This window comes from Mya arenaria, chromosome 3, assembly GCF_026914265.1.
Source record: "Mya arenaria isolate MELC-2E11 chromosome 3, ASM2691426v1".
Lineage (NCBI taxonomy): Eukaryota > Metazoa > Mollusca > Bivalvia > Myida > Myidae > Mya > Mya arenaria.
This window is the reverse complement of record NC_069124.1, coordinates 47261283-47285220: the sequence shown is the minus strand read 5'-3', so window position 1 is coordinate 47285220 and position 23938 is coordinate 47261283. Positions and strand designations below refer to the sequence as shown.

The window sequence follows — 23938 nt, the reverse complement described above, 5'->3', positions numbered from 1 at the left end:
TTTTGGATAACTTTGACCAACCAGAGTTTTCAACTTTTCATTCTTAAAATTTAAAATGAACAGTGAACATTGGTATTTGTTTTAACTCACTCTCGTGCCCTGTCCACCTTCTCTGTGATAATGCTGAGGCCCTCATCAAAGTTCTGACTGCCACACACATTATACACACGCTCCTCCAAGCCTGCAAATACACATCGCCGATAAGAATGGAATCAAACTAAATCAGTCAAAATTGGCAAGTTTACTCCTCAGAAAAAAGGGGATTTCAAATTTACACAAATAATACATATTCTAAGATTTCATTAAGTATAAATGTTTTGTGTCATAAAAAGACAATGAATCGCCTTCATTTGTATTACCTACCTGTATTTTAGTGACAGTATGTTCAGAAAGAAAAGACAACTCATTTTGATATTTTTTTCTTCTGCATAACAACCTTGTGGGTAATTTTGGCATAAAAATGGGGAAAATGATAGACTTTCGAGGGGTTGAGAATGGGACCAATTTTGGCCCCAAAATCACTAGAAAGACAGCCCTGTTATGACAAGCGTGCTTAATTTACCTCTCAATTCACCTTCCTTCTTCTTCACTTGTTCCCTACAAAACAAAGAAATAAATATCATGTAAGTGACACTCTTATTCAAAACTAATACATACACATGTATAACAAACATCAATTTTGACTGATAAACCTATAACTACTTACTAAATGGAAAATATTAATTAATGATAACAAGATTGTAACTGTGTAAATAAAAGTAGAAAATGCAAAAATAGTAAATGATTGGTGAATGCTCAAAGATTTACTGTGGTCTACTATAGTCTCATAATGTAGAAATACCATGCTTTATGCTAATTTCTTTCAAATTAAACTCGATTTCCTTCATAAGAACCATTGTTTCGACATTTATTCATCCCTTTTGGAATACTAAAACAAAATTATTAATTGTGGTAAAACTTATTTGGGAGTTAAATTGCATCTTAAAATTCAAACTGAAACAATATCTGTACTGCATATTTCTCTGATGTTTCACATTGCAATCCCATCTGCATTTTAAAGTATATAACAGTATTATTCAGGACAAAATGGTTGGCAAAAAACTCCTCAAACTGTTTTTTAAAACTGCTCAAATAATCTACTTGTTTCCATACAGCTCCTTCCTAAACCAGTTTTGCCTATAAATATATAGTATTATCATAAATCATATGGGATCATATCACATACGTGTATAGATTCTTCTTGGCCTCCATTGTAGACAGGGAGTTCTTCACCGAGTTTTGCTTGTCTGTGGTCCGCCTAACGGCATCATTCCGGGTACTGCAAGGTAACGATGTATTAGAGTTTAGTTGTGAAAGAAAATTTTAAAAATTAGGAAAAACACAATTGGTATAGAGAATACAGACTTTGCTTGAAATTTGCACTGGTAAAATTCCTTAGGTGTCTGGCCTTGCTCAAATTCTAGATTTAATAAAGCAGGGCTAGTTGACCTTTTCATGGCATGGCACCAGTATAAGGATTTGGGCATTAACTATTACAGCACTATGATTTTAAAGCAGTACCCCAAAATTCTTGACACCTCTACATGTAGTTTTACGCATTCTTTATATTGTGTGTTGTTTTTGAATGAGTAGATGTGTGTGTTATTCTATGTTTCTGGCTTGGGCCTTGTACCACTGAACTGAGTTTATATTTAAGCTATTAACTACTAGACTTATTTCTGTATTTTTCATGTATATATATATATATCATCTGGCGGTCGTTCCTTGTGGCGTTTTTTTAGCTGTCCAGATATGGAAAAATAACTTTAAAACTTCCGGCATTCTAGAATAAATGCCCTTATTTCAATTCAAACATGTGTTGTTGTTATTTCCATACATAGTGAAACCAGGTTGTCCATTACTCCGGAAACAATAGAACATAAATATATTTATATATAATTTGAATGATGTGACACTTAAATCGGATAACTACAGCCCTTAAAAATAACGACTGAGTTCAATCAAGAATATATTAAATCCAAGTCCACATGTGTTTGTTTGTCTAGCATTATCATGAGACTAGTAAATATCTCCAATGATTTAACCATTAAGAATATTTATATAAGGCTGGTTTTGCATCATAACGATTGAGTTTTATATTGAATTTTCAATGCGCTTAAACCTCCTTTTGGTAGCTATTTGTCACAATACAGAGCCAACCAAAGGTGACCTCAATATGTAAATTGAATTATTCCTTTTTTGACTTCATAACAGGACATTCAAATGCCATTAATTCAGTGTACATGTATCTGTGACACGAAACACGGAAGTACTGCTATCATGCCTGATATAGTCCTCGAGATCCTCCCGGAGGCTGTCTTCCGGCATGCGGCCCAGCAACTCTTTTATCACACTCTCCCTCTTGGCGCGCCTGAAATAGAGATCCTGAACTGTAGAGGTTTGTATGATTATTTACTCGATTATTTCAGATCTGACAGAACACCAGGCATTTTTTCCAATTTGACAATCTGGCAAAAACCTAAGATCTCAAAAACTGATCTTAATATTGAGTGAAATTTTGCATAAAACCCATGTCTTTCAATCATTCACTGGAAAATTTAGTCTTACATCAAGTCAAAGTACATTTAAGAAATATTACTCACCACGGAGGGTCATATGACATTATAAGGGCTGGCCTGTCAACCGTTGAAGGTGTATATGGAGGCATTAGCCAAGGTCTATTCCCCTATGGGGGCTGACTTTAATAAAAAAAAATTATAGAATGCTGACGTCATTAAGCTGGATTGTTTTTATTACAATACAGCAATATACTGACCGATCAACTTCATATACACAAAGAAGGGTCACATTTATGTAAGGTACTAAATAATCAGGTATGTGTTGGGACTCACAGCCTGCGGATGGCCTCTTGTTTGCTCGCCTGGTCCTTCCTCAGCATATCCAGCTCAGCCTGGGCGCTCGTCTCAAGGTGAAGCCGGCTCATTTCAGAACTACAAGTATAAGAATAAGTTTCAGTTTATACCAACTCCTTTCAGCTGATTTAGTTATGACTTATAAGCTAATAGCGTATTGAATTATAAGATTATGCTCTAGTCTTGTCTCAGGTATGGAACTAGTCATGGTGTCCTTTATATGTGCTGCCATGATATAGTAAACATAGTGGGTTTAAACCTCAAGTTTTATGGATGAGAGGTGAACACCCTTACAATTTATTTTTATAATGGACAAAGTATTGCAATTGGTTTGGTGGAAATAACAAAGACAAAACCATAGTTAAAGCTTATGGACTATTGTGTACTTTTCATACTTGGTAGGCAATATCACAGAGTTATTCCTCTTAGACCATAAACATGTATTAGGTTTTAAAGCAACTCAGTGACATATCATGGGAGATAACTTTATACATGTGTATGGGCAAATAATAAACAAGAGTTAAATCCCTTAGACTAGTCGATTGTAGCATAACTAAAATATCCTAAGTATGTTAAGTGAAGAACTTCTGAGTACACTTTCTTTAGATATCTTTCAAATCATTTTTCGTTTATGATTAAAGTGACACTCTTATTCAAAATCAATACATACACATGAAAAACAAACATCAATTTTGACTTAAATAAACTATAGTCCAATAAGGTAGAAATACCGTGTTTTATGCACATTTCTTTCAAATTTAACTCTGTATCCTTCATAAGAACCATTGTTTTCGACATTTATTCATCCTATTTGGAATATTAAAACAAAAGTATTAATTGTGGTAAATCTTATCTGGGAGAAGGATGCATCTTTAATCTGGCACTGCTTGACTATTGTATGGCGTCATCGGTCATTGCAAGTTTTCACACTGTAATTCATTTTAATACATTTTATATCTAGTAGGTTTGTTATTGTACAAATCCATACTCCAGTTTGCTGATGTTCCCCTCAAGTGCGGCCTTCTGGTCAGACATGGTGGCCATCTCCTGGCGCAGATCCTCAGGGTTCAGGGAGCCTTCAACGGTCTCAAGGTCATTCTCCTGTACAAATTCATGTCAAAATGAAGCATGAAATATATCCTATCACAGAAGTATTTGACTTCAATTTATGCTATGTGCAAAAGTTATTTTTTTCTCAAGGCTTCAAACTTATGGCAAAAAATCCCATGAAAAAGAAATACTCATTAATTTTCAGTCTATGCTTTCTTTATGTATGAGAATTGACTTGGCAGTGTTGCAGAAATACATTTCCAATGTAAGAGCCATGCACAATTCTAACAGTCATTTTCAGTGATTTTGGAATTATTTTCGCTGCCTGTGCCTTCCAAATTGGGAAAAAATCTACTTTGGAAAAAATACAAAATCATGCTAAAATAGCTAAATTTTCAGGTCTGTCATTACTTTTTCATTTATACATTTTGCTTGAGATGAGCTGGTCTTGTCAAGTTTTGTTTATGTATCATTTTGTTTTTGCTTTTATATTTTTTCATTGAATCTACAATTATTATTATTATTATTATTATTATTTTTTTTTTTTTGGGGGGGGGGGGTATAAATTTTGGGGTAATAACCCAAACTGTTTGACAAGGGGGGACAGACTTAAGAAAATGTTTGTATGTATTTCATTTTGCACTATGTTTAAACTTTGATTTTACATTAGCCTGTTTAAAACATATCCATTTTCAAGTAAATGCACTTTATAACACTTTTCTGTCATTAACGCACCTTTCTGCGAAGATTCCTTTTGATTTGATCGAGGCGTCCACCTGAAGCCTCTATGGCACTCAACTTCCTGTTTATCTCACGTTCCTTCCGCCGATTCTCATCCTAAAAAACAGGAATCCAACATTAATGTCTGATCTGAAATTAAGTTAGTATGTATAGTAAAATCTTAGCAATGTCATGTTAGGTGAGGATTCCCAATTAGTTTCAGTTGAACTGTCTCAAATAGAAAAGTAACCGACAAGCTACTACTTCTTCTACTTAAAATTCACTTATTTTTCCAAATATGAACCGGCCCAATTGCCATGTGAACCATCAATTTTGGCATACAGCCAGTCCTTATTGAGATCACTGTAGGTGTGTCTGTTTGTATTACAACGATCAATGGTGTCAGCCCCATTCAGAATATTAGCCTTGGAATGGGAATGTGTATTTCTCGAAAAACAATTGAAATTATATTCTGACCCAGCATGGTTAGTGTTAACAGCAATTGGTGAACATCAAAATGCTAAGACCGAGTGTTGGTAAATTGAAAATCATTTTTGCTTGATTGTTAAGACAGCTGAAAGCTGATATGAATCTTTCTTGGGTTCATTTCCTAAGCAGTAACCAGTACTGTGTCCTTTTTTGAGAGGCCAGGAGACAATATCCCAGGTGGGGCTTGAATCTACAACCTCTTGGGTGAGAGGTGGACACTTATACCACTTGACCACTAAGGACCCTATCTGGTGGTCATGTTTATCTTAAATGGCTATTAACATACAAAGAAAAACAGTGAAGCCCAATAATGTTACATTTCATTGCTGTTTTTGTACACGCTTTTGATTATTTTCTTATGAGACTAAAATTGTGTATTGGTTTAATCCTTACCAAATCCATTAACAAACCCCCACAAGCAACAAACACTGATGTAACTGTACTTTGTATTGTCCAACATGGCTTGTCAAACTGCTGATTTTAAGACAAATATAAAGTGTACTTGTTTACGCACGGTCCCAATAATTTTCTGCACGAGAATTAAATAGAATATATTTGGTTCAAAATTAGCTAAATTTATTGAAAAGCCTTCCACCATAAGCAAACAAACACTGACAAAATTAGGAGTATAGTCCCACAGGGTGAGCCAAACTGCTGATTTCAAGACAAATATAAACTATAATTGTCTAGGCATGTGTCGTGATAATTTTCTGCACGAGTATATTGCTCAATCCTAACTGAATTCATTGACAAGCCTCCCACCACAAGCAAACAAATGCTGACGTAGGTGTAGCTTATATACTCCCACATGTCTTGAGAAACTTCTGATTTTAAGAAAAATATATACTGTACTTGTAAATGCACGTGGCGTAATCATCATCAGCACGAGACTAAAATAGCGCATTGGTTCAAACGTAGCTAATTGCATTGACAAAGGTGAGATATTTTTACTACTACTACTACTGGTAATCAAACACTTATGTAGGAGTAGCTTGAATAGTCCCACATGGCGAGACAAAATTACTGTTCATTTTAAGAAACATAGCATTTGATTACACATGAGTTTGAGATCATTTTTACACACACGTTTTTAGATCATTTTCACTTCAAACACTACGGTATAAGTATGTTTTATACTGTCACATGCCATGCCAAACTGCATTGTTTTTGGCATCACATACCTTTTTGCACATTATACAGGGTCCATGAAAAAAAACAAAAAACTTTTTTTGTTACTTCCAATTTTTGATGTCTTCTAAACATATCCTCTAAATGGACCTTGTTTAACAAGTCTAAATAAGGGGTGGTCTAGTGGTATAGGTGTCCACCTCTCACCCACGTGGTTATGGGTTCCATCCCCACCAGGGTGAGAGTCGCAAGTCATATAGGTGTCTGCCTCTCAACTAAAAGGTTATGTGTTATATCCCCATCAGGATGAGAGTGGCCTTGTGCTAAAGGTGTCCACCTCTCACCCAAAAGGATATGGGTTCCATCCCCATCAGGGGGCACTTTCTCATGGATTGTCTAAAAGGACACAGTACTGGTTTCTGCCAATGAAACAGACTCAAGAGTGTTTTTATAAGCTATCAGCTTTCGTCAGAATCAAGCCTAAATACACAAGAGATGGTATAGTCCTGTGACAAATGCCCCATATTTGGCCTTGTTAGTCCTTGTTGAAACCTTTTTTTCTATTATTTCTTTGAAATCAAATAATTCTCTGCATCTTTCTTTAATCTCAGGAAATTTCATTCTCTTTACAGTCCTTTGTGCGATTTTTTTTCTCATAACAGACACATGAAGAAAAGTAAATGGGGGTTGTTTCATCAAGCATCCTAAGAGCAACTCTCTGAGCCAATTTTTCTTTTTAAGATGACTGTTTTACTGTTGAATATGTGTTCATGCTTTTTCTTTTTGCATTTATAAGGGTCCATATACATGTGTTTCAAGGCACACTTAGAACACAACCATAACAATTCTCTTTTTTTACATGTGAATGTTTACATCAACTCTGACTGGTATGAATAAACGGCATTCCCGGACAGTACTGGACAGATACACAATACAGACCCTAGTTCAACATTTTTACTTGAGTCAATAAAATTTAAGGGGCAGCGGAAAAAGAGGGGGCAGGCAGGGATTAAAATCTAGCAATTAATTTATAGCAACCTCACCAAAAGAGACTTACAACTGTGCAGCACAAAATAGCTCCTAGAATTCTTGAATCCCCGAAGCATAATCTATGTAACCAGCCATGAAACATTACCATGTAAACCACAGCCTACCAGCATGTCCTTCTTGATATGGATGTTCTGCTCTAGTTTTGATTTCTCCGACCTCAGCTCATCTATCTTCAACTGAAGATCCTGCTCCCGCCCATCATAGTCTTCCTAGAGTGAGAGAAGAACATTTAATCACATTAGTCTAAGAACTCAATATCTGCTTCTATTTCTATATGAAGTTATTGAGTTATTGCACTAAGGTACCGATTTATGAACAGTAGAGCGTGGATATATTCCACTTACCAATTAAATGATTACATTTATGCTATGGATTATAAGGCCATTTTTTGTTATCTTGGTTAGGGCAACATTCTTTTCAAAAACAGGTAGGCTTTTTTTTTATTATACTTTATATAAGAACGTTCGTGTCATCATTGGAGAATGGTGTTAAAGCAATTTTCTGTATAAAGCGGTAGGTTAACAACATTTTAAAACACACTCTTAAAAAAAAATCTTCTTTTTTTCATTTTTTAGTGATTTTTTTAACAACTGACTACTAAAACGGTAGGGTCGGCGCCTATTTCGTAATTAGGGTCAGGTAACCTAAACCAATTTTTGTTTTTAGGCCTGAGGATATTAGGTTTCAAAACTTACTTATTTACAAAGAACCTGAAACAATTAAGTTATAAAACATTTCTTTCAGTGACACAATGTTATGTGAAAGTGTGGTCTGGTTGTCTTCAAATATTTAACATGGACATTTCATTACAAGAACTCGATGGGCAATGACCAAATACAGTTGGACTGTATTATCATCGTGCATCATAGGAAAAGACATACTGGCTAAGGTCACAAATCCGAACACTTTCTGAGGTTTTTCACAATTATCTTGGAGAGTTTTTCTTGCAGTTAGTTAAAATTGTGTATGAAAAATCTTTGGTTAATGTGACAACATCTGTTAAAGTACAGGTTCACCATCTCATCAATTTTATGTGAAAAATCGTTCATTTTATGCACAGTAAATCACCCTAAAATATATGCTATGGAGGGCACAAATACTGAACACTTGCAAAGCGAAATACATGGTCATACAATTATAATTTATAAGTATGCTATATTAAATAAACACTTAGCTGTAAAGTTATTTAATGTTTCCGATGATTTTCAAAACATGCAATTCAAATGTAAAGCGTGATTTCTATTTATAAATATCTTGAATGTAGGTCAACATAAAAAAACCTAAAGATGTGCGTGCGCCCTCTGACGTCATTCCCCCATGTACTACATTTTTATCTTTAAGCCTATAAACATTGAATGGCATTTTTTAGAAAAATACTTAACAAAACAAGATGAAACTTCGCAAATGTTACGAAGGCAAGCCTTTGTATTGTTCTAGATCATCAAATAATCGATCACGGTAAACAAACACGTGTTTAAGCCAGTGTTCGGGATTTGTGACCTGTTCGGAAATGTACCGTCAACCAGTATCTGTTTAGATAGTTTCGTGTATGAAATTTTCATTCCAGGCTAGCCACCTTAGTTTCCCTGGTTGTGCTTATCATGGTGTCCAGCTTTTCCTTCATATTCTTCAAGAACTGCTTGTACTTCTCATCCGTGATACCGCCATGTAGGCCTGGCAATGGGAGGATTATACAATTATATTATTTTAGATGAAAATAGACCTCCAAACTGTTTTTGTATAGCAGAGCTGAGTGTATTCTTAAAAAAGAAAATTAATCGCATACTTTAATCTCTTCAGTTTAATTTTTAAAGCATTTCCAATGTTAGTTAAAATTATGCATTTTTCCCAATCAGAAATGTTTCAGCTCCATTCCAAAATTGTTGAGAGAAAAAAACAGCAGATTTCTACATGTAATTTCTATTATATTGAAGTTGGTGCTGGAAAGAAAAAAGCTCCTCCCCGAACACAACAGAAGTGTTAAATGTTGCCTCCATGCTTTCCTCTAACAAACAGGAATGCTTATAGACCAACTGTATTTACCTTGAAATCCATACTCTTGGGCATACTCTTTTATCAGGTCATCTCTCTTTTCAACATTTTTGTCTTGCCTCTGGAAACGAAGATGTCAATATAATAGGACCATATTTGGTTATTCATGTTTTGTTAATCAACAATGTTCTGAATTTTAATCAATTAAACATTAATAAAATGTTTTACAAAGCCTACAAATTAATTTACTGTAGTTTACATTGATTTTACCTACAAAACATTTTCAGAACTACTGCGGGTATATAGAACTTTGCAAAACAAACTAGTTTAAATTCAAAGTAATGTTAACCTATATTCCTCCACATTTACCTCTGCTTCCTGCTCCAATCTACCTAGCTCTACCAAGATGGCCGACTTTTCCCGGTCCAGTTTCTCAACTTTCCGACTCAATTCTCCTTGACGACCCTCATACTGAAATTACATGAACATAAATTGATCAATAATGCCTCAATTTATTAAATGTAGGCGTAGATGTTGTAACTGATGTCTTAAAATTGCAATGATCTTATCTTATTCAATATACCGTAATTCACCTAAGAGTTCGGACACTCTAAATATTCGGACACCCATAATTATTTTCCAAAATAATTTATTTTGCGTACCTAATTTTCGGACACCCAAAGGACATCAATCATAACTTTCACAGTTACCAAGTTTCACAGACGAAGATTATTGATTTTTATCTTTACAATGCAGGCTAGATTACCTAACCGTATACACCACTGTGACAAATTAATTAGTTACTACCCATCCTAAACGATTTATTGCCTGTGTGGTATATTTATTAGAGGATTAAAGAAACAACAAGGGCAATTAAGAAAACATAGACATGACATGTTTGTAAAACGATCTGCCAATAAACTTTTAAACTTGTACCACACTTATAGACTGTAAGAATCAATAATTGTACAGTTATACATTAATCCTGCATAGCAATGTCCATGCTATCCACGAGATCCTCGTGGGTATAACTGTTAGTTATGTGACGTCACACAGTGTGACTCTTTGATCTGAAGCCGATAGAATGTGTTTATTCAGTTCAATGCATGTATAAAATGGTGTTTTAATTGACTTGATGAAGGATTTACACTTATAGGCGTAATAAATAGGTTTATGACCATTGATTACTACGGATAAATTAATAAGTGGTAAAATGCAAACATGAAGAAAAAAGGCAGGTTAAACAAACATGTAAATAAAATGTAAAAATGGTAATTTTCTATGTTTTCGGACAGCGAAAAAAATAATTAATTTAAGGTGTCCGAACTCTTAGGTGAATTACGGTACTATTTGTTAATTAATTGTAACTTTTCTGTACTTTCTGTAGTTTCTTTTTGAACTCAGTCAGCACTCAATTCATCTCAGTCAGACCTGACCCTAAACCCTCCCCCATTCCCTACCAGCTACCCTTCGACCACCTAGCCCCAAAACTACACCCATCTCATGCAGGGTTCTCTGCCGGTCCTCTAATTTGTCAGTGAACTCTTGTCAACACTCAGTTCAGTCCAACCTGACTCCATCCCCCTCCCAAGATAACCTCCAAGCCTCCAGACTACAATCACCACTTGCAGGGTTCTCTGCCAGATGTGTAGTTTGTCCAGGAACTCTGTCAACACTTAGTTCACCTCAGTCTAACCTGAACCAATCCCCCTCCCTTTGCCCATCCCAGCTACCCTCCTGCAAGGTTCTCTGCCTGTCCTCTTGTTTGACCTGGAACTCTGTTAACACTCATTTCAACTCAGTCAGACCTGACCCCTAAACCCTCCCAACCCTCAGCCCCTCCCAGCTACCCGCCAACCTCCAAACTACACCCACCTCCTGCAGGGTTCTCTGCCGGTCCTCTAGTTTGTCCTCGAACTCTGTCAGCACACGTTTCAGCTCACTGTCTGACCCTGCACATAAAAAAGAGATGTTCATTATCATAATGCATCATCAAAATGCTATTGTTAAGTACCCATAGTTAATTGAAACAAGGTAACCTTTATGCCAGTTTTCACATGGTGTTCTGTATATTTTTCTCAAAACATTTTAGCTGCATATGACATACCCGTATATTACACGTAAGAACATACATATTCATGCAAACTGTTTAATCTCACAAAATTCTACATTTTCTATGAAACTATCAAAGCCTTTAATCTCACCCTGGAACTCATTTTCTATCTGGTCCTGCAGTTCTGCAGCATACTTCTCAATCTGCTTCCTCTCACTCGTCCACTTGGCTGGAAACGAGGAATAGTCAGAATTATTAAGTTATAAAGAAGGCCGAACAGATGGATTATTTTAAGTTTCCCTGCAGGGGTAGAGGATTGCTGAAAGGCTCAGCAATAGGTGTGATATTGACTTCTCATAGTTTCTAGCTACAAGTGAGATATTGACTTCTCATAGTTTCTAGCTACAAGTGAGATATTGACTTCTCATAGTTTCTAGCTACAAGTGAGATATTGACTTCTCATAGTTTCTAGCTACAAGTGAGATATTGACTTCTCATAGTTTCTAGCTACAAGTGAGATATTGACTTCTCATAGTTTCTAGCTACAAGTGAGATATTGACTTCTCATAGTTTCTAGCTACAAGTGAGATATTGACTTCTCATAGTTTCTAGCTACAAGTGAGATATTGACTTCTCATAGTTTCTAGCTACAAGTGAGATATTGACTTATCATAGTTTCTAGCTACAAGTGAGATATTGACTTATCATAGTTTCTAGCTACAAGTGAGATATTGACTTATCATAGTTTCTAGCTACAAGTGAGATATTGACTTCTCATAGTTTCTAGCTACAAGTGAGATATTGACTTATCATAGTTTCTAGCTACAAGTGAGGTATTGTCTTCTCATAGTTTCTAGCTACAAGTGAGATATTGACTTCTCATAGTTTCTAGCTACAAGTGAGATATTGACTTATCATAGTTTCTAGCTACAAGTGAGATATTGACTTATCATAGTTTCTAGCTACAAGTGAGATATTGACTTCTCATAGTTTCTAGCTACAAGTGAGATATTGACTTATCATAGTTTCTAGCTACAAGTGAGATATTGACTTCTCATAGTTTCTAGCTACAAGTGAGATATTGACTTCTCATAGTTTCTAGCTACAAGTGAGATATTGACTTCTCATAGTTTCTAGCTACAAGTGAGATATTGACTTCTCATAGTTTCTAGCTACAAGTGAGATATTGACTTATCATAGTTTCTAGCTACAAGTGAGATATTGTCTTCTCATAGTTTCTAGCTACAAGTGAGATATTGACTTATCATAGTTTCTAGCTACAAGTGAGATATTGACTTCTCATAGTTTCTAGCTACAAGTGAGATATTGACTTATCATAGTTTCTAGCTACAAGTGAGATATTGACTTATCATAGTTTCTAGCTACAAGTGAGATATTGTCTTCTCATAGTTTCTAGCTACAAGTGAGATATTGACTTATCATAGTTTCTAGCTACAAGTGAGGTATTGTCTTCTCATAGTTTCTAGCTACAAGTGAGATATTGACTTATCATAGTTTCTAGCTACAAGTGAGATATTGACTTATCATAGTTTCTAGCTACAAGTGAGATATTGACTTCTCATAGTTTCTAGCTACAAGTGAGATATTGACTTCTCATAGTTTCTAGCTACAAGTGAGATATTCACTTCTTGTTATTTCTAGCCGAAATTGAGATATTCACTTCCTTGTTATTTCTAGCCGAAATTGAGATATTCACTTCTTGTTATTTCTAGCCGAAATTGAGATATTCACTTCCTTGTTATTTCTAGCCGAAATTGAGATATTCACTTCTTGTTATTTCTAGCCGAAATTGAGATATTCACTTCTTGTTATTTCTAGCCGAAATTGAGATATTCACTTCTTGTTATTTCTAGCCGAAATTGAGATATTCACTTCCTTGTTATTTCAAGCCACTATTGAGATACTGACTTCTCATCATCTCTAGGCACCAGTGAGATATTGACTTCTCTTTATGTCTTGCCACAAGTGAGATACTGGTATTAACATCTTTATATATTTCTCGGTATTAACATCTTTATATATTTGTAACTAAAAGTGAGATATTTACTCCTCATCATCTCTCCCCAAAAGTGAGATATCTACTTCTAATCATCTCTCCCCAAAAGTGAGATATCTACTTCTCATCATCTATGCCATAAGTGAGATATTTACATCTCATTATCTCCTGTTCTTTATCATTACTGGGCTTCTTGGCTCACTTTCCACTTTAATGAAATAAAATGTAAGCCTTGCTTTGTACACTGGCCGAAACTTTTTATATATCATTATTTCAGTGTGCGAAATTAACCTTTTATACCTGGTAGCCAATGGGGCTACAGACTGAGATTTGGAAGCCCGAGCCAGTGTGGTCCTGTGTTGCCAGGGGGGCTTGTGGTGGTAAAAAGGAGGTGGGGCAGTCGGGCTATCTTAAAGGCTTTTTTCGTAGCCCGGGTCAATTTTTGGTCGCTCTGGGCGATCGGGCTAGCGTTGCACACTGATATTTTATTTTCAAATGTCAGATGTTGCAATTATTAAAATGCCAGATTATTTCATTGTGAGTTGGTGCCATGCCATTTCATTTTAATGACCCAACATTATTGGACTTAAAAGTTTAAACATTATATTTTTTACAATGATTGTGAAGAAAGTAATAATATTTTATACTAAGTCACGCTCATTGGCCAATGGAACACAAGAGTGTGATCTTGTTTTGTGGAGGTAACTGGAGTACCTGGAGAAAACCCACTGGTCCCCCTTGGTGACCACTAACCAATCTCACGATCCCCCAGGACAGGAATGAAACCACGGTCGCATTGGTGAGAAAGCCGGTGCTCTAACCACTGCCCTAACCAGACAACCCAGTAAGTGCCTCAACCACTGCGCTTAACGGACAACCCTAATCAATTGACTTACTGACGTTGTTCTGTATGTTGAAGATCTCAGCAGACTGGTTGTCAATCTTCTTCATCTTCTCTTCAATAGGCGCAAGCTGGTTCTTGACGCGATCCACTGACTCATGCGAGGCTGCCAACTTACCCTCCTGCTCTGACAGGTCCGCCTCCAACTACAACAGCATCAAAACCAATTTTTAAATTAAATAAAATCAACTTCTACATATAGAAATAAGAAGGAAGTAACTGAATGCTGACTTAGAACTTTTGTTATCAATCAAAACTTCTTTTTTTCTCTAATGATAGTCAAAATTTCCATTCTTACTGTCTACTTCACATCAAAGAGGTGATTGGTTCGTTCCCCACCAAAGGCACTTTCTGATGGCCTCTCTAAAAGGACATAGGTAGTGGTTTCTACCCAAGCATACATGTGAACTCTACCGGCGGTAGGTAAAATATACCGCTTTTGAGACCCCTCTACCGCCATACTGCTTTCCCTTCGAAATGTACCGCTATTGAAAGCTCTTTTAAAAAAACTCAAAATCATATCAAATTGGCCTTAAATTTCCTTTTAAAACCTAAAAATTCGATCAACTATGCTAAAATACCCAATTAATCTGTTGCTTTAAAGGACATGGTGCAATAAACAACTTCAATTCACACTTCGGCTGAGATAGTTGCTATATTTAGTTACCAGTATGGTACAAAAGACCACTAATCAACATTCTTTGTTAATTGGCATCATACTAATCAGCATTTTTGTAAATATAAAAGACATTATAAAACTGTCAAAACATTAAAGAAAACAAAATTTCTAATGTGTTATTAATTATCTACAGTGTCTTAAATTTTACGACATTTTGGCGGAACAATTGACATACACAATTCTGCAGTTGTCTGCACTTACACTCCGACCTGTTTTGGCAGTCTTATCTGATTTTTTTGCAGCTCTTCTGAATATAAACTTGTTTTTACAAGTCAGAGGTAATATTCCTTTTGTTTCTCAATCAAAAACACTAACATTTGACAAGTCTCTTAACCATGATCAACGTATTATGTGCGCATTTTCTGAAAATCTAAAAATAGTAACAAATATCAAGTTTTTGTTTACATTGTTTCCAACATTGTTTTTGACTGAAAATTAAAGGAATTAGAAATTCTACAGCTTTCGAACCCAAACTACTGCTTTGGAGACCTAAATCTACCTCTCTGTCATCGCCAAAGGTCTGCCCAGGGTACAGGCTTTAGCATGATTCTACAAGCTACCAGTGGTTTAAGGGTTTCAGAGTTATGGAAGGGCGCTGCAAACTGTCCTTTTTCTGTAATACCCTCCTGCCCTCAAGGAGACCAGCATGGGCACCCTTCTGCCTTCATAGAATTAAATGCTCAAGACTGTCAAATATTTCTCTTGTTTTGTTTAAAACTTACAATTAGATTATGAATACATATAAACTTAACATATCTGGCAGTTAAAACCTAATATTACCGGTACTTCAAATAAACACAATTTCAATTTTTTTTGCCAAATTGATGATTTTCAAGTTCTTCATAGCCCAATTCAATGTTCCCTCTTTACCCTAAGCATCCTGCCCCTTTTCTGCAGCACCCTGACCTTTTTAAATCCTGGCTAAGACCCTACAGTACCAGATTCCATCACAATTGACCTTATATCAATAAGGTCAAATGAGTCAAACATAAAAAATCATTAAAATTGAAAAATATATTTTTGCATCAATCTAAATTGTGCACCTTCAATAGGGCAAATATTGCTTGTTTATCTTGGTTTAGGATTTTAGCTGTATAGGATTTTAGCCAACAAGTTTTAAAAGTGTGCTTCTTTCTGTCCTCTTTTGGTGGCAGCCTTTTGCACTGACAGTAATGAGCATGACCAACGTTCTGCCTGCTTAGAACTGAATGCTGTTGAGAATGACATTTTTTTTATTATGTTTTTGTTTAAAAGCTTTTTTAATGAATATAAAATATACACACTTTATGAATTAATACATTTGGCGTTTAAAGGCTAATCCTACTTATTTAATACTTCAGTTTAACGCATTCATAACATTTTTTTTGTCATAACATTTTTTTTGTCATAATATTTTTTTTCTCGAGGGCCCGAAACAATGTGCCTTTTTCACCCAAAAGCACCCTGTCCTTTTTTAAAACCTGACTTAAACTCTATACCATAAAAATAAGACAAATAGCTACCCCAGCATACCTGATGGGCCTTTTCCTTGTTCTGTTTGAGGTACTGTATATCATTCTTATACAGCTTTAATTTCTCATCCTGTAAATAATGACAAAACAAAATGTTAAGGGGTGCTTTTTTAGAGTTTCAACCTTAAATTTGTGTCTCAAATTAAACTTTTTGAATTATTTCAACTTATCTCTTTACAACGATAATTGAAAAACAAGTTATTACAACATTAAACAGCTTTTCTAACAGGACAACCAGTTTTCTTTTTTTTTATTTAATTTTTCTTTTGGAGCTTAAAGCAATCATATTAATATGCCTGCTTTTGCGTCCTTAAAGACCCGTCTCATTTGTAAATAATTCCTGTTATTTACAACTTCAATGTGATAACAAGTCAATAACTTGGAACATGTGTGGAGTGAATGTTCAATTTGTACATAAAAACCTTCAGGCTTGTAGCATCCCCAATTAACAGGGAAATTAGGCACATAGGAGAGGTGCTATTACCATTATATCAGTTATCTGATGTTTCCAAGCAGGAGGTCATACATAACAAAAAGAGTATATTTACCCGACCTGCTAATATTGCACTGGTCAATCATAACATATGTACTTTTGAGATAAAATAATAACATGTTGAACTGGGTGTAAAAGATATTTAATATTGTTGTTCATTTAATTTTTACGGTCTTTAATCTACCAAGGTGGTATTCCAGCTAGTTCTGCACAGAAACTGCTAAATGAAACTCTTAAGTTTAAAATAAATACTTAAAGCATCGTTATGAAAAAAACTTATGCCAAAACAATAATTCCAAACAATTGATTAATTTAAATAAACAAAGATGAGGTATCATTACAAATACCACACCCCCAGGGGAGCAAATGTATCGATGGCACCGAACTAAAAACATTTTGGCATAAAAACTTGAACTTTCTTGAATATGCTTATTTTTGCGCTTCTTTTAAGATAACTTTTGAGATACACCCATTTTGATAGCCAATCAAAAAGCAAAAGAAACCACCATGCCATAAAAGGCCGTAAATGCATTGGATGAATAAAAGCCTGGTATTTTCAGGCTAAATGCAAGACAGTTTAAATTCAGAATAAAGTTGATGGAGATCCACCAGTTTTGCACTTACCCTCAACATTGCGCCAAAAAAGTGCAGGTTCGGGATTGTCACTTCTAAGCTTTTTGTCTCTGCTGAAAAGTACTATTTTGGCATTTATTGGTTTTTTATTCGGTGCCATTGTTATATATATACCTGTTCCTTCTTAGTTTTCTTGATAGATTCGAGGGCCTTCACATAGCGGGTGGACGCAAAGATGGCGTCAAACTTCTCCTTCACTTGCTTCCCCTCACCAAGGGGCCTGGATGTACATGAACGATGTAACATTGATACAATTTTTAACTGAATAATTATTAAAAGCCGTTAACAAATTAGATGACTTGCACAACTCCAATATACAACAATGGCCAGGAAATTGAAGAAGAATCAAAAGTGAAAAATAACAGACAAGTTAATGGGAAGTCTTACTTTCAAAATCACATTTTGTTATGGACCAATTCCTTATTAATTTCTAAAATGAAGGGTTTTCATAACTGTCGAAAGTTATCTCAACACAAATGTTTAAAAGATTCAACTTGGAATCAAAATCCGCCATATTGTTTTCATACCGGCAGCAGATGAAATTAGCACTGCACTGGTCTAATGGTCACCAAGCTTACGGTATTTAAATCTTGATGTTATATAGCTGGGCTTGTTGAAATCGATGGCAAGCACATGTACAAGAATTTGGGCTTTTACAGCCCAAGTTACTGTACCTGTATTGGTATCATGTGTGTTTTCAAAGGGCAATAACTCATGCAAGCCACCACTACAAATCAGCAGGGGAAAAAATGTACAGAGAATTAAACAGTCACAGTAGAAAATCACACATAAAATGCTAATGTAAGAGTAGCTCAAATGTTATGTGTTACTTTGAAAAAGAAGCATACATTAAAACATGTGACATCATCAGCAAAAATTATAGAAACTGATGAGAAAAAAGTGACATTCTCAGAAATGCGCCTCATAAGCAGACCATTAGTTTAAACATATTTATTGAGGAAAATAACACAAGACAACATATATACATCAATGAAAAACAAAGAATTTGATCGAAAGCATAGCTTATATAGATCATTTTCGTATGCATGTATACTTTACGAATCAGAAAAAGGTTGTCGCACAAAATATCATTTATTATATTTACCAAGAAGATGAATATGTCTAAAATAAATGTAGAAGAATAATGCTATTATGAAATTTAAGTATTGTAATAAATCAAACATAGAGCAAGTTTTAAGTTGAGCGGTACTACAAATGAATATTGCTATAGTAAAATGTAAATATTTTAGTAAGTCAAACATATAGATAAAATGAGTTAAGCGCTCATAATACAAAATCATTAGAAACAGTAGATTATGGGAATGATGTGTCTCAAAGTAAACAGATTAGATGAATTTCAACGCACACATAAGCTGTTTAGAGAGTTAGTAATCAAAGAAACCTCTTGGTAGAATCAATGTATGAGTAAACAATAGAAAAAAGCTGCGAGTTGACGGGATCAGTAAATCGAACGTTACCCTTTAGCAATAAGTCGAGCGTGATAGCTGTACCAGGGACGAGCAAATTTATTGACTCGAACATATCCTCTCTGTAGGAGGTATAAAGGGGACAAAATAACATAAAATGGCGGACAGATTCAGAGTCACCACAGAGACAAGCTTGTGAGGAAACAATATTCTTCCGGTAAAGATCATAATTAAGTAGACTACAGCCTAGCCTAAGCCTAGTGTGATGGACTTGTAAACGCCTAGGTCCTGTGTTAAAATAATGAGGAACCTTAGGAGTATTACTAATCAGCCTTTTAAAACTTTGTATTGAGTCAGCGGATTTGAAACTTGAATCGAGAGTATTCCAAGCACGAATGGCAGACGGAACAAGAGAGTTATAGTATAGTGTGGATCTGCAATGTATAAGTGGAATATCCGAAGAGTTTCGAAGATTGTACCTAGCAGACCATTGTAAATATATTTAAAAAAACATCCATGATTTATTTATTTACATCAAGATCTATTGTTGTTGAGTTCTTTTTCGATCTATTGGATAAGGATAGAAATGTTGCGTAAACATTTATGTTTAGTTTCGACAGTTCTTTATTTACATAATTCGCTGATATCAAATATAACACAGTGTATTCGATAGTATTCGATATGAGAAGGACAAGCTGACAGCTTTTATGTCATGTTTTTAAACAATGTACATGTTTGCCATATATGTAGAAATATGGGAATAGCAATCATCCCTGCTGAGATAAACAATTTGCCCTATTTCTGGCAAGCCAACACCCTGAAGTGTTTTTTTTTTGCACTTTTAAGGGAATGGTGGCGGGGCTGTTTGATACGGGAAAACTAGCGTCGTTTTAATAAAACATGGAAAAATACTACAACGATTAAAATAATGTTCAACTTGTTTTAAATCCTTTTATCAAACAAACCTGACATATTCATGAATGGCACTATATTGCTACATTTTTCTATGTTCTATATTTAGAGGTCAATGATATTGTGTAAAAAAATAATATTAATATTAAAAGGAATTTTGGTCCCAAAAAGAGTAGAAAATACTCTCATGTTCTTTACCAGTTAGCTTCTTCCTGGTGGCAAAATATCACATTTTCAAGGACCGGCTTGGACACACCCAATGAAGAGATCATCTGAATCAAATGATGTACGTTAACAGCATGTCAAACACCGTCCCATGCTATCAAAAGTACATTATAATACCTGGGATATGCAGTTAATAGCTTTCAGAAATTGAAAGTACCATAACATGAGATATCAAGTTCACTGCAAAATGCAGGACATAGCCATAAGAACTCAAATATCCAAATGTTACATATTTACTTAAACTACACTGTTTTCCTAGGAGGCAGATTTGGTATTTTTACAAAAAAATCAAAGAACGGATAAGCTCATTATTTTTTTAAACTTGAAGATACAGTCTTTATATATTATCATACAGATTCATTGTGTGTAGCTACTGAAAACAGGAATTAATCATTATTAGGCAACTATGTAAATTCATGATCTTGACTGACACATGATAACAAGACACTATACCTCCCTGTCTAGGTCGATACACTTGGAGCTGGTCTGTTGTTTTTCCCCGTTGGCGTTAATCCGCGTAACCTGCGCTTCGAGCGTCTTCATCTCAACTTTCTTACCCTACAGGAGATACATCAATAGCTTGGTATAGAGCTTCAACATTAGGGATTAAACAATGGAATATTTTTTTTTTTAAATCTATTCTTTGCCTTAAATGTTGCCGATAATCAAATACAATCATTAGGATTTACACAGACTTGCTCACACTTTATAAGGTCAGATATCGGAATAAAAAAATCTTGTGAAATGTGAAGAAAATTCCATATTCAATGATAAACATTATTAGGATTGTTCACATTAGAGCTCTATTGTCTTAGTATTTTAAATAAATTAACTATTTTGCCAAAAATAAAGGTAATACTTTTGAAAAAAATTGTATTTTAGGCTTGGAATTACAAAATTCTGTTCAAACCAGTGTTGCAGTGGTGTTTATTCATCGAAGTAAGTGAAATAACTCAATTTCAAGTGTTGAAAAAAATATTGCTAACATAAAATCTGTGAGTGAGTCGCTTTAATAAATGATAGCAACAAGTAGGAGGCCTTAAAAAAAATAAAAGGAGGCCTTGTAAAAAAGTAGAATGCCTTTAAAAAAAATGAAGCCTTTTAAAAAGAGGAGGCTTTGAAAAAAAGAGGCCTCTTAAAAAGGTAGGAAAAGTAGCAGGCCTTTTACGTAAAGCGATAAAAGGAGGCTGAAAAAAATGAAAAAGAAGGATGCGTTTTAAAAAGGAAGGAAACAGTAGGGGTGCATTATAACATGGTTTTCATTTTTTTTATATGACATCATGCAAAAAGTTTTTACAGCTGCTATGGTCCAATAGGAGGAGTTTAATACCTTCTGTGTGGCGGTGAGCGAACGGGTGACAATCAATGGGCAGTGGGTGACGTCGCGTAACTGTAGTCTGATCTGACCCCTTACTTCACGTTCACCGGCAACCTGGCATACATAATATATTGTTTAACTTTAGAACTTCCATTATTTTATACTTGTCCACTTTTACATCAAATTTATAAGGTAAGAAAATTGAAGGATGATAATTAACAAAAAATAAAAAAAATGTTTTTAATTTTTGTAAATGACACAGAGCTTAAAACAAAATTTAGAACAGTCATATTTCGATTTTGTTTCAAATAACATTTACACTATTATCAAGAGTTGTTTTATCTAATATCATGAGTTTGATCTTCTTTTTTAAATACTTTTAAATACTTTTATTACATCAGTACATGTAGATAGTTCTTATGAAGATCTTAGTTTGACATTAATTTGAATGGCCCAATTACATGCCTTTGGATCATGTATGAAAGCTCCTCCCTTGCTGCTGCCAGGAGGCATCAACCCTGTGGTTATGTACTTCAAGCATTCTATTATGGTCTGAAATACACATTAGACAATAAGAAATTTCACTCCTAAACTCTACATTCTGTTCATCAGTTTTCTCTCACTTTATGCACATTTCTTTGAAAAGTTCATGTGACATTACTCTTAATTACAGATAGTAGTGAATCTGAAATGTTATTCATTTCACTAAATTTTCTAATTAAAACCAAATTCTACTTCGTCAAAGTTAGAAACATGAAGTTTAAATACAAGTAGGTAAACACTTGTGAATTACCGTTTTTCCAGTGCCATTTGGTCCCAGAATTAAGGTGAGGGGAGTCTGAAACTGGATGATCTGTTTGTTATCTTCATCCGGGTCGAAGCTCCGAATCCCCTGGATGCTCATTTTCTCTATCTTCGACATCTTTTACGTGTTGAAAGAAACTGCTCCAAATGTGTTTTTTACATTGATTGCTCCTTAATATGTCCGATCTAAAAAGGGTTTAAAATACTAATGACTGAAAGACGTAGATACCAGTTCACATATATATACAATGTACAATCCTGATTACCAATAATTTTAATTTGAAATTCACAATAAAATATGTATTGTAATATTCAGAAAACGTCATAGCCGGTACACGTGACAGAAGCCGATTTTTCCCAAAATTAGCCTAGATAAAATTCCCCATTTACAGAAAATAAATCCAACAAAAAGCAAAATATTTTGAACAAACAAAAACCCAAATTTATTTCAATTCTACAGCATTTATATTTGTAAACAAGGCCATAATCGTAAATTCCAAATTAATTGATGTGATGCACCAACGGTTGTTCTGTAGGACGGGCAGCCTCGTTTTGTGATTAATCTCTACTAAATATAACTATTATAGAAAAACCAAACCTACTTGGGAATTGGTTTAATAATAAAATGAAAATAACCCTCAATTTTGACTCACCTATTGTACAACAATGTCCTAAAACGTATTCTGTACAGTTACTTTTCAAAGCATGAACGTTATATTGAAACATGGTAAACAGTTTAGAGTACATAACTAGCACATGTCATTTATATCATTACAGCAATTTGGGCTATAAACATCAACACAGTTGTAAGCAAAAGGTTGTTGTTGTTTTTTATCAAATAATAAACATCGAATATTCGATTACTGATTTTGCCATTCAAATATCAAATGTTCAATAGAATATTTGTTTGCATCCCTATTATTTGCACAGTTTTCTTGTTTAAAAGACAGTTTCAACCCATTGCGCTATGTAAGCAATATTAATGTTGTGCTTATGGTGTGTAGTCTAGTGTCCGCCGTATAGGACACTTCCAACAGCCTTGCTGTTAAGCTAGTTTTTACGGCAACATGGTTGTGGTGTTGACTTCGTGTCGAAAGGTACGAGGTTCAACCCCGTGTTTGGCCAAACAATCTTTCTTTCACTTGAGTAGTTTTTTTTAGAGTGAGGATGTTATGACTATAAATTGTGACAAGTCAGCATATAACATAATCAGTATTTAAATGTATGTTAACAATATGACATACATAACGAAATAATTTTCCAATATTATATATTTTCGCACCCTATCTTGTCTAAAAAAATTTGTCAGCATGTAACAGTAACACAACATTATTGTATTTGGCGTAATGTATTGTCGCGAAAACAGGTGACAATATTCATGTTATAGTCATATAGATACTTGGGTTTTAATCCGAAATATAATTCAGTTAAAATTTTAATAATGAATGGTACTATGGGACAACTTAACATACCACCGTATGTTTATTGTACATACATCTATCTGTGTTTACATCTGATAAAATACTGTTATCAACTTTATTCCGCGAAACTCGTTTCATTTCGTACTCATTACACTTCGACCTTATACAATTCCAAATTTCGCAAACTTTGTAAATGTATATCA

At 34.7% G+C, this 23938-nt stretch overlaps 1 protein-coding gene across 6 annotated transcripts in view; it reads right to left on the bottom strand.

Moving 5' to 3' along the window:
- The window catches only part of LOC128227061 (DNA repair protein RAD50-like), a 50506-nt gene that overhangs the window by 26208 nt on the left and 360 nt on the right, over nucleotides 1-23938 (bottom strand). For 2 of the 6 annotated variants that reach the window (XR_008259760.1, XM_052937256.1), the window contains exons 1-22: nucleotides 23810-23916; nucleotides 22304-22500; nucleotides 21976-22062; nucleotides 21523-21624; nucleotides 20646-20750; nucleotides 20166-20239; nucleotides 17743-17848; nucleotides 16504-16572; nucleotides 14308-14458; nucleotides 11546-11623; nucleotides 11217-11293; nucleotides 9711-9812; nucleotides 9393-9462; nucleotides 8926-9023; nucleotides 7454-7558; nucleotides 4698-4799; nucleotides 3901-4013; nucleotides 2892-2990; nucleotides 2324-2410; nucleotides 1226-1318; nucleotides 563-597; nucleotides 91-181 (exon numbers count right to left, since the gene is read on the bottom strand). Coding sequence is in view for 5 of the 6 variants with exons in the window: in XM_052937256.1 (XP_052793216.1) it covers nucleotides 91-181; nucleotides 563-597; nucleotides 1226-1318; nucleotides 2324-2410; nucleotides 2892-2990; nucleotides 3901-4013; nucleotides 4698-4799; nucleotides 7454-7558; nucleotides 8926-9023; nucleotides 9393-9462; nucleotides 9711-9812; nucleotides 11217-11293; nucleotides 11546-11623; nucleotides 14308-14458; nucleotides 16504-16572; nucleotides 17743-17848; nucleotides 20166-20239; nucleotides 20646-20750; nucleotides 21523-21624; nucleotides 21976-22062; nucleotides 22304-22432 (1973 nt within the window). In the remaining variant the exon portion in view is untranslated. Of the gene's footprint in view, nucleotides 1-90; nucleotides 182-562; nucleotides 598-1225; nucleotides 1319-2323; nucleotides 2411-2891; nucleotides 2991-3900; nucleotides 4014-4697; nucleotides 4800-7453; nucleotides 7559-8925; nucleotides 9024-9392; nucleotides 9463-9710; nucleotides 9813-11216; nucleotides 11294-11545; nucleotides 11624-14307; nucleotides 14459-16503; nucleotides 16573-17619; nucleotides 17689-17742; nucleotides 17849-20165; nucleotides 20240-20645; nucleotides 20751-21522; nucleotides 21625-21975; nucleotides 22063-22303; nucleotides 22501-23786; nucleotides 23927-23938 lie in introns of those variants that run through there. The other 4 variants (XM_052937259.1, XM_052937257.1, XM_052937258.1 and 1 more) reach the window with 4 other exon arrangements.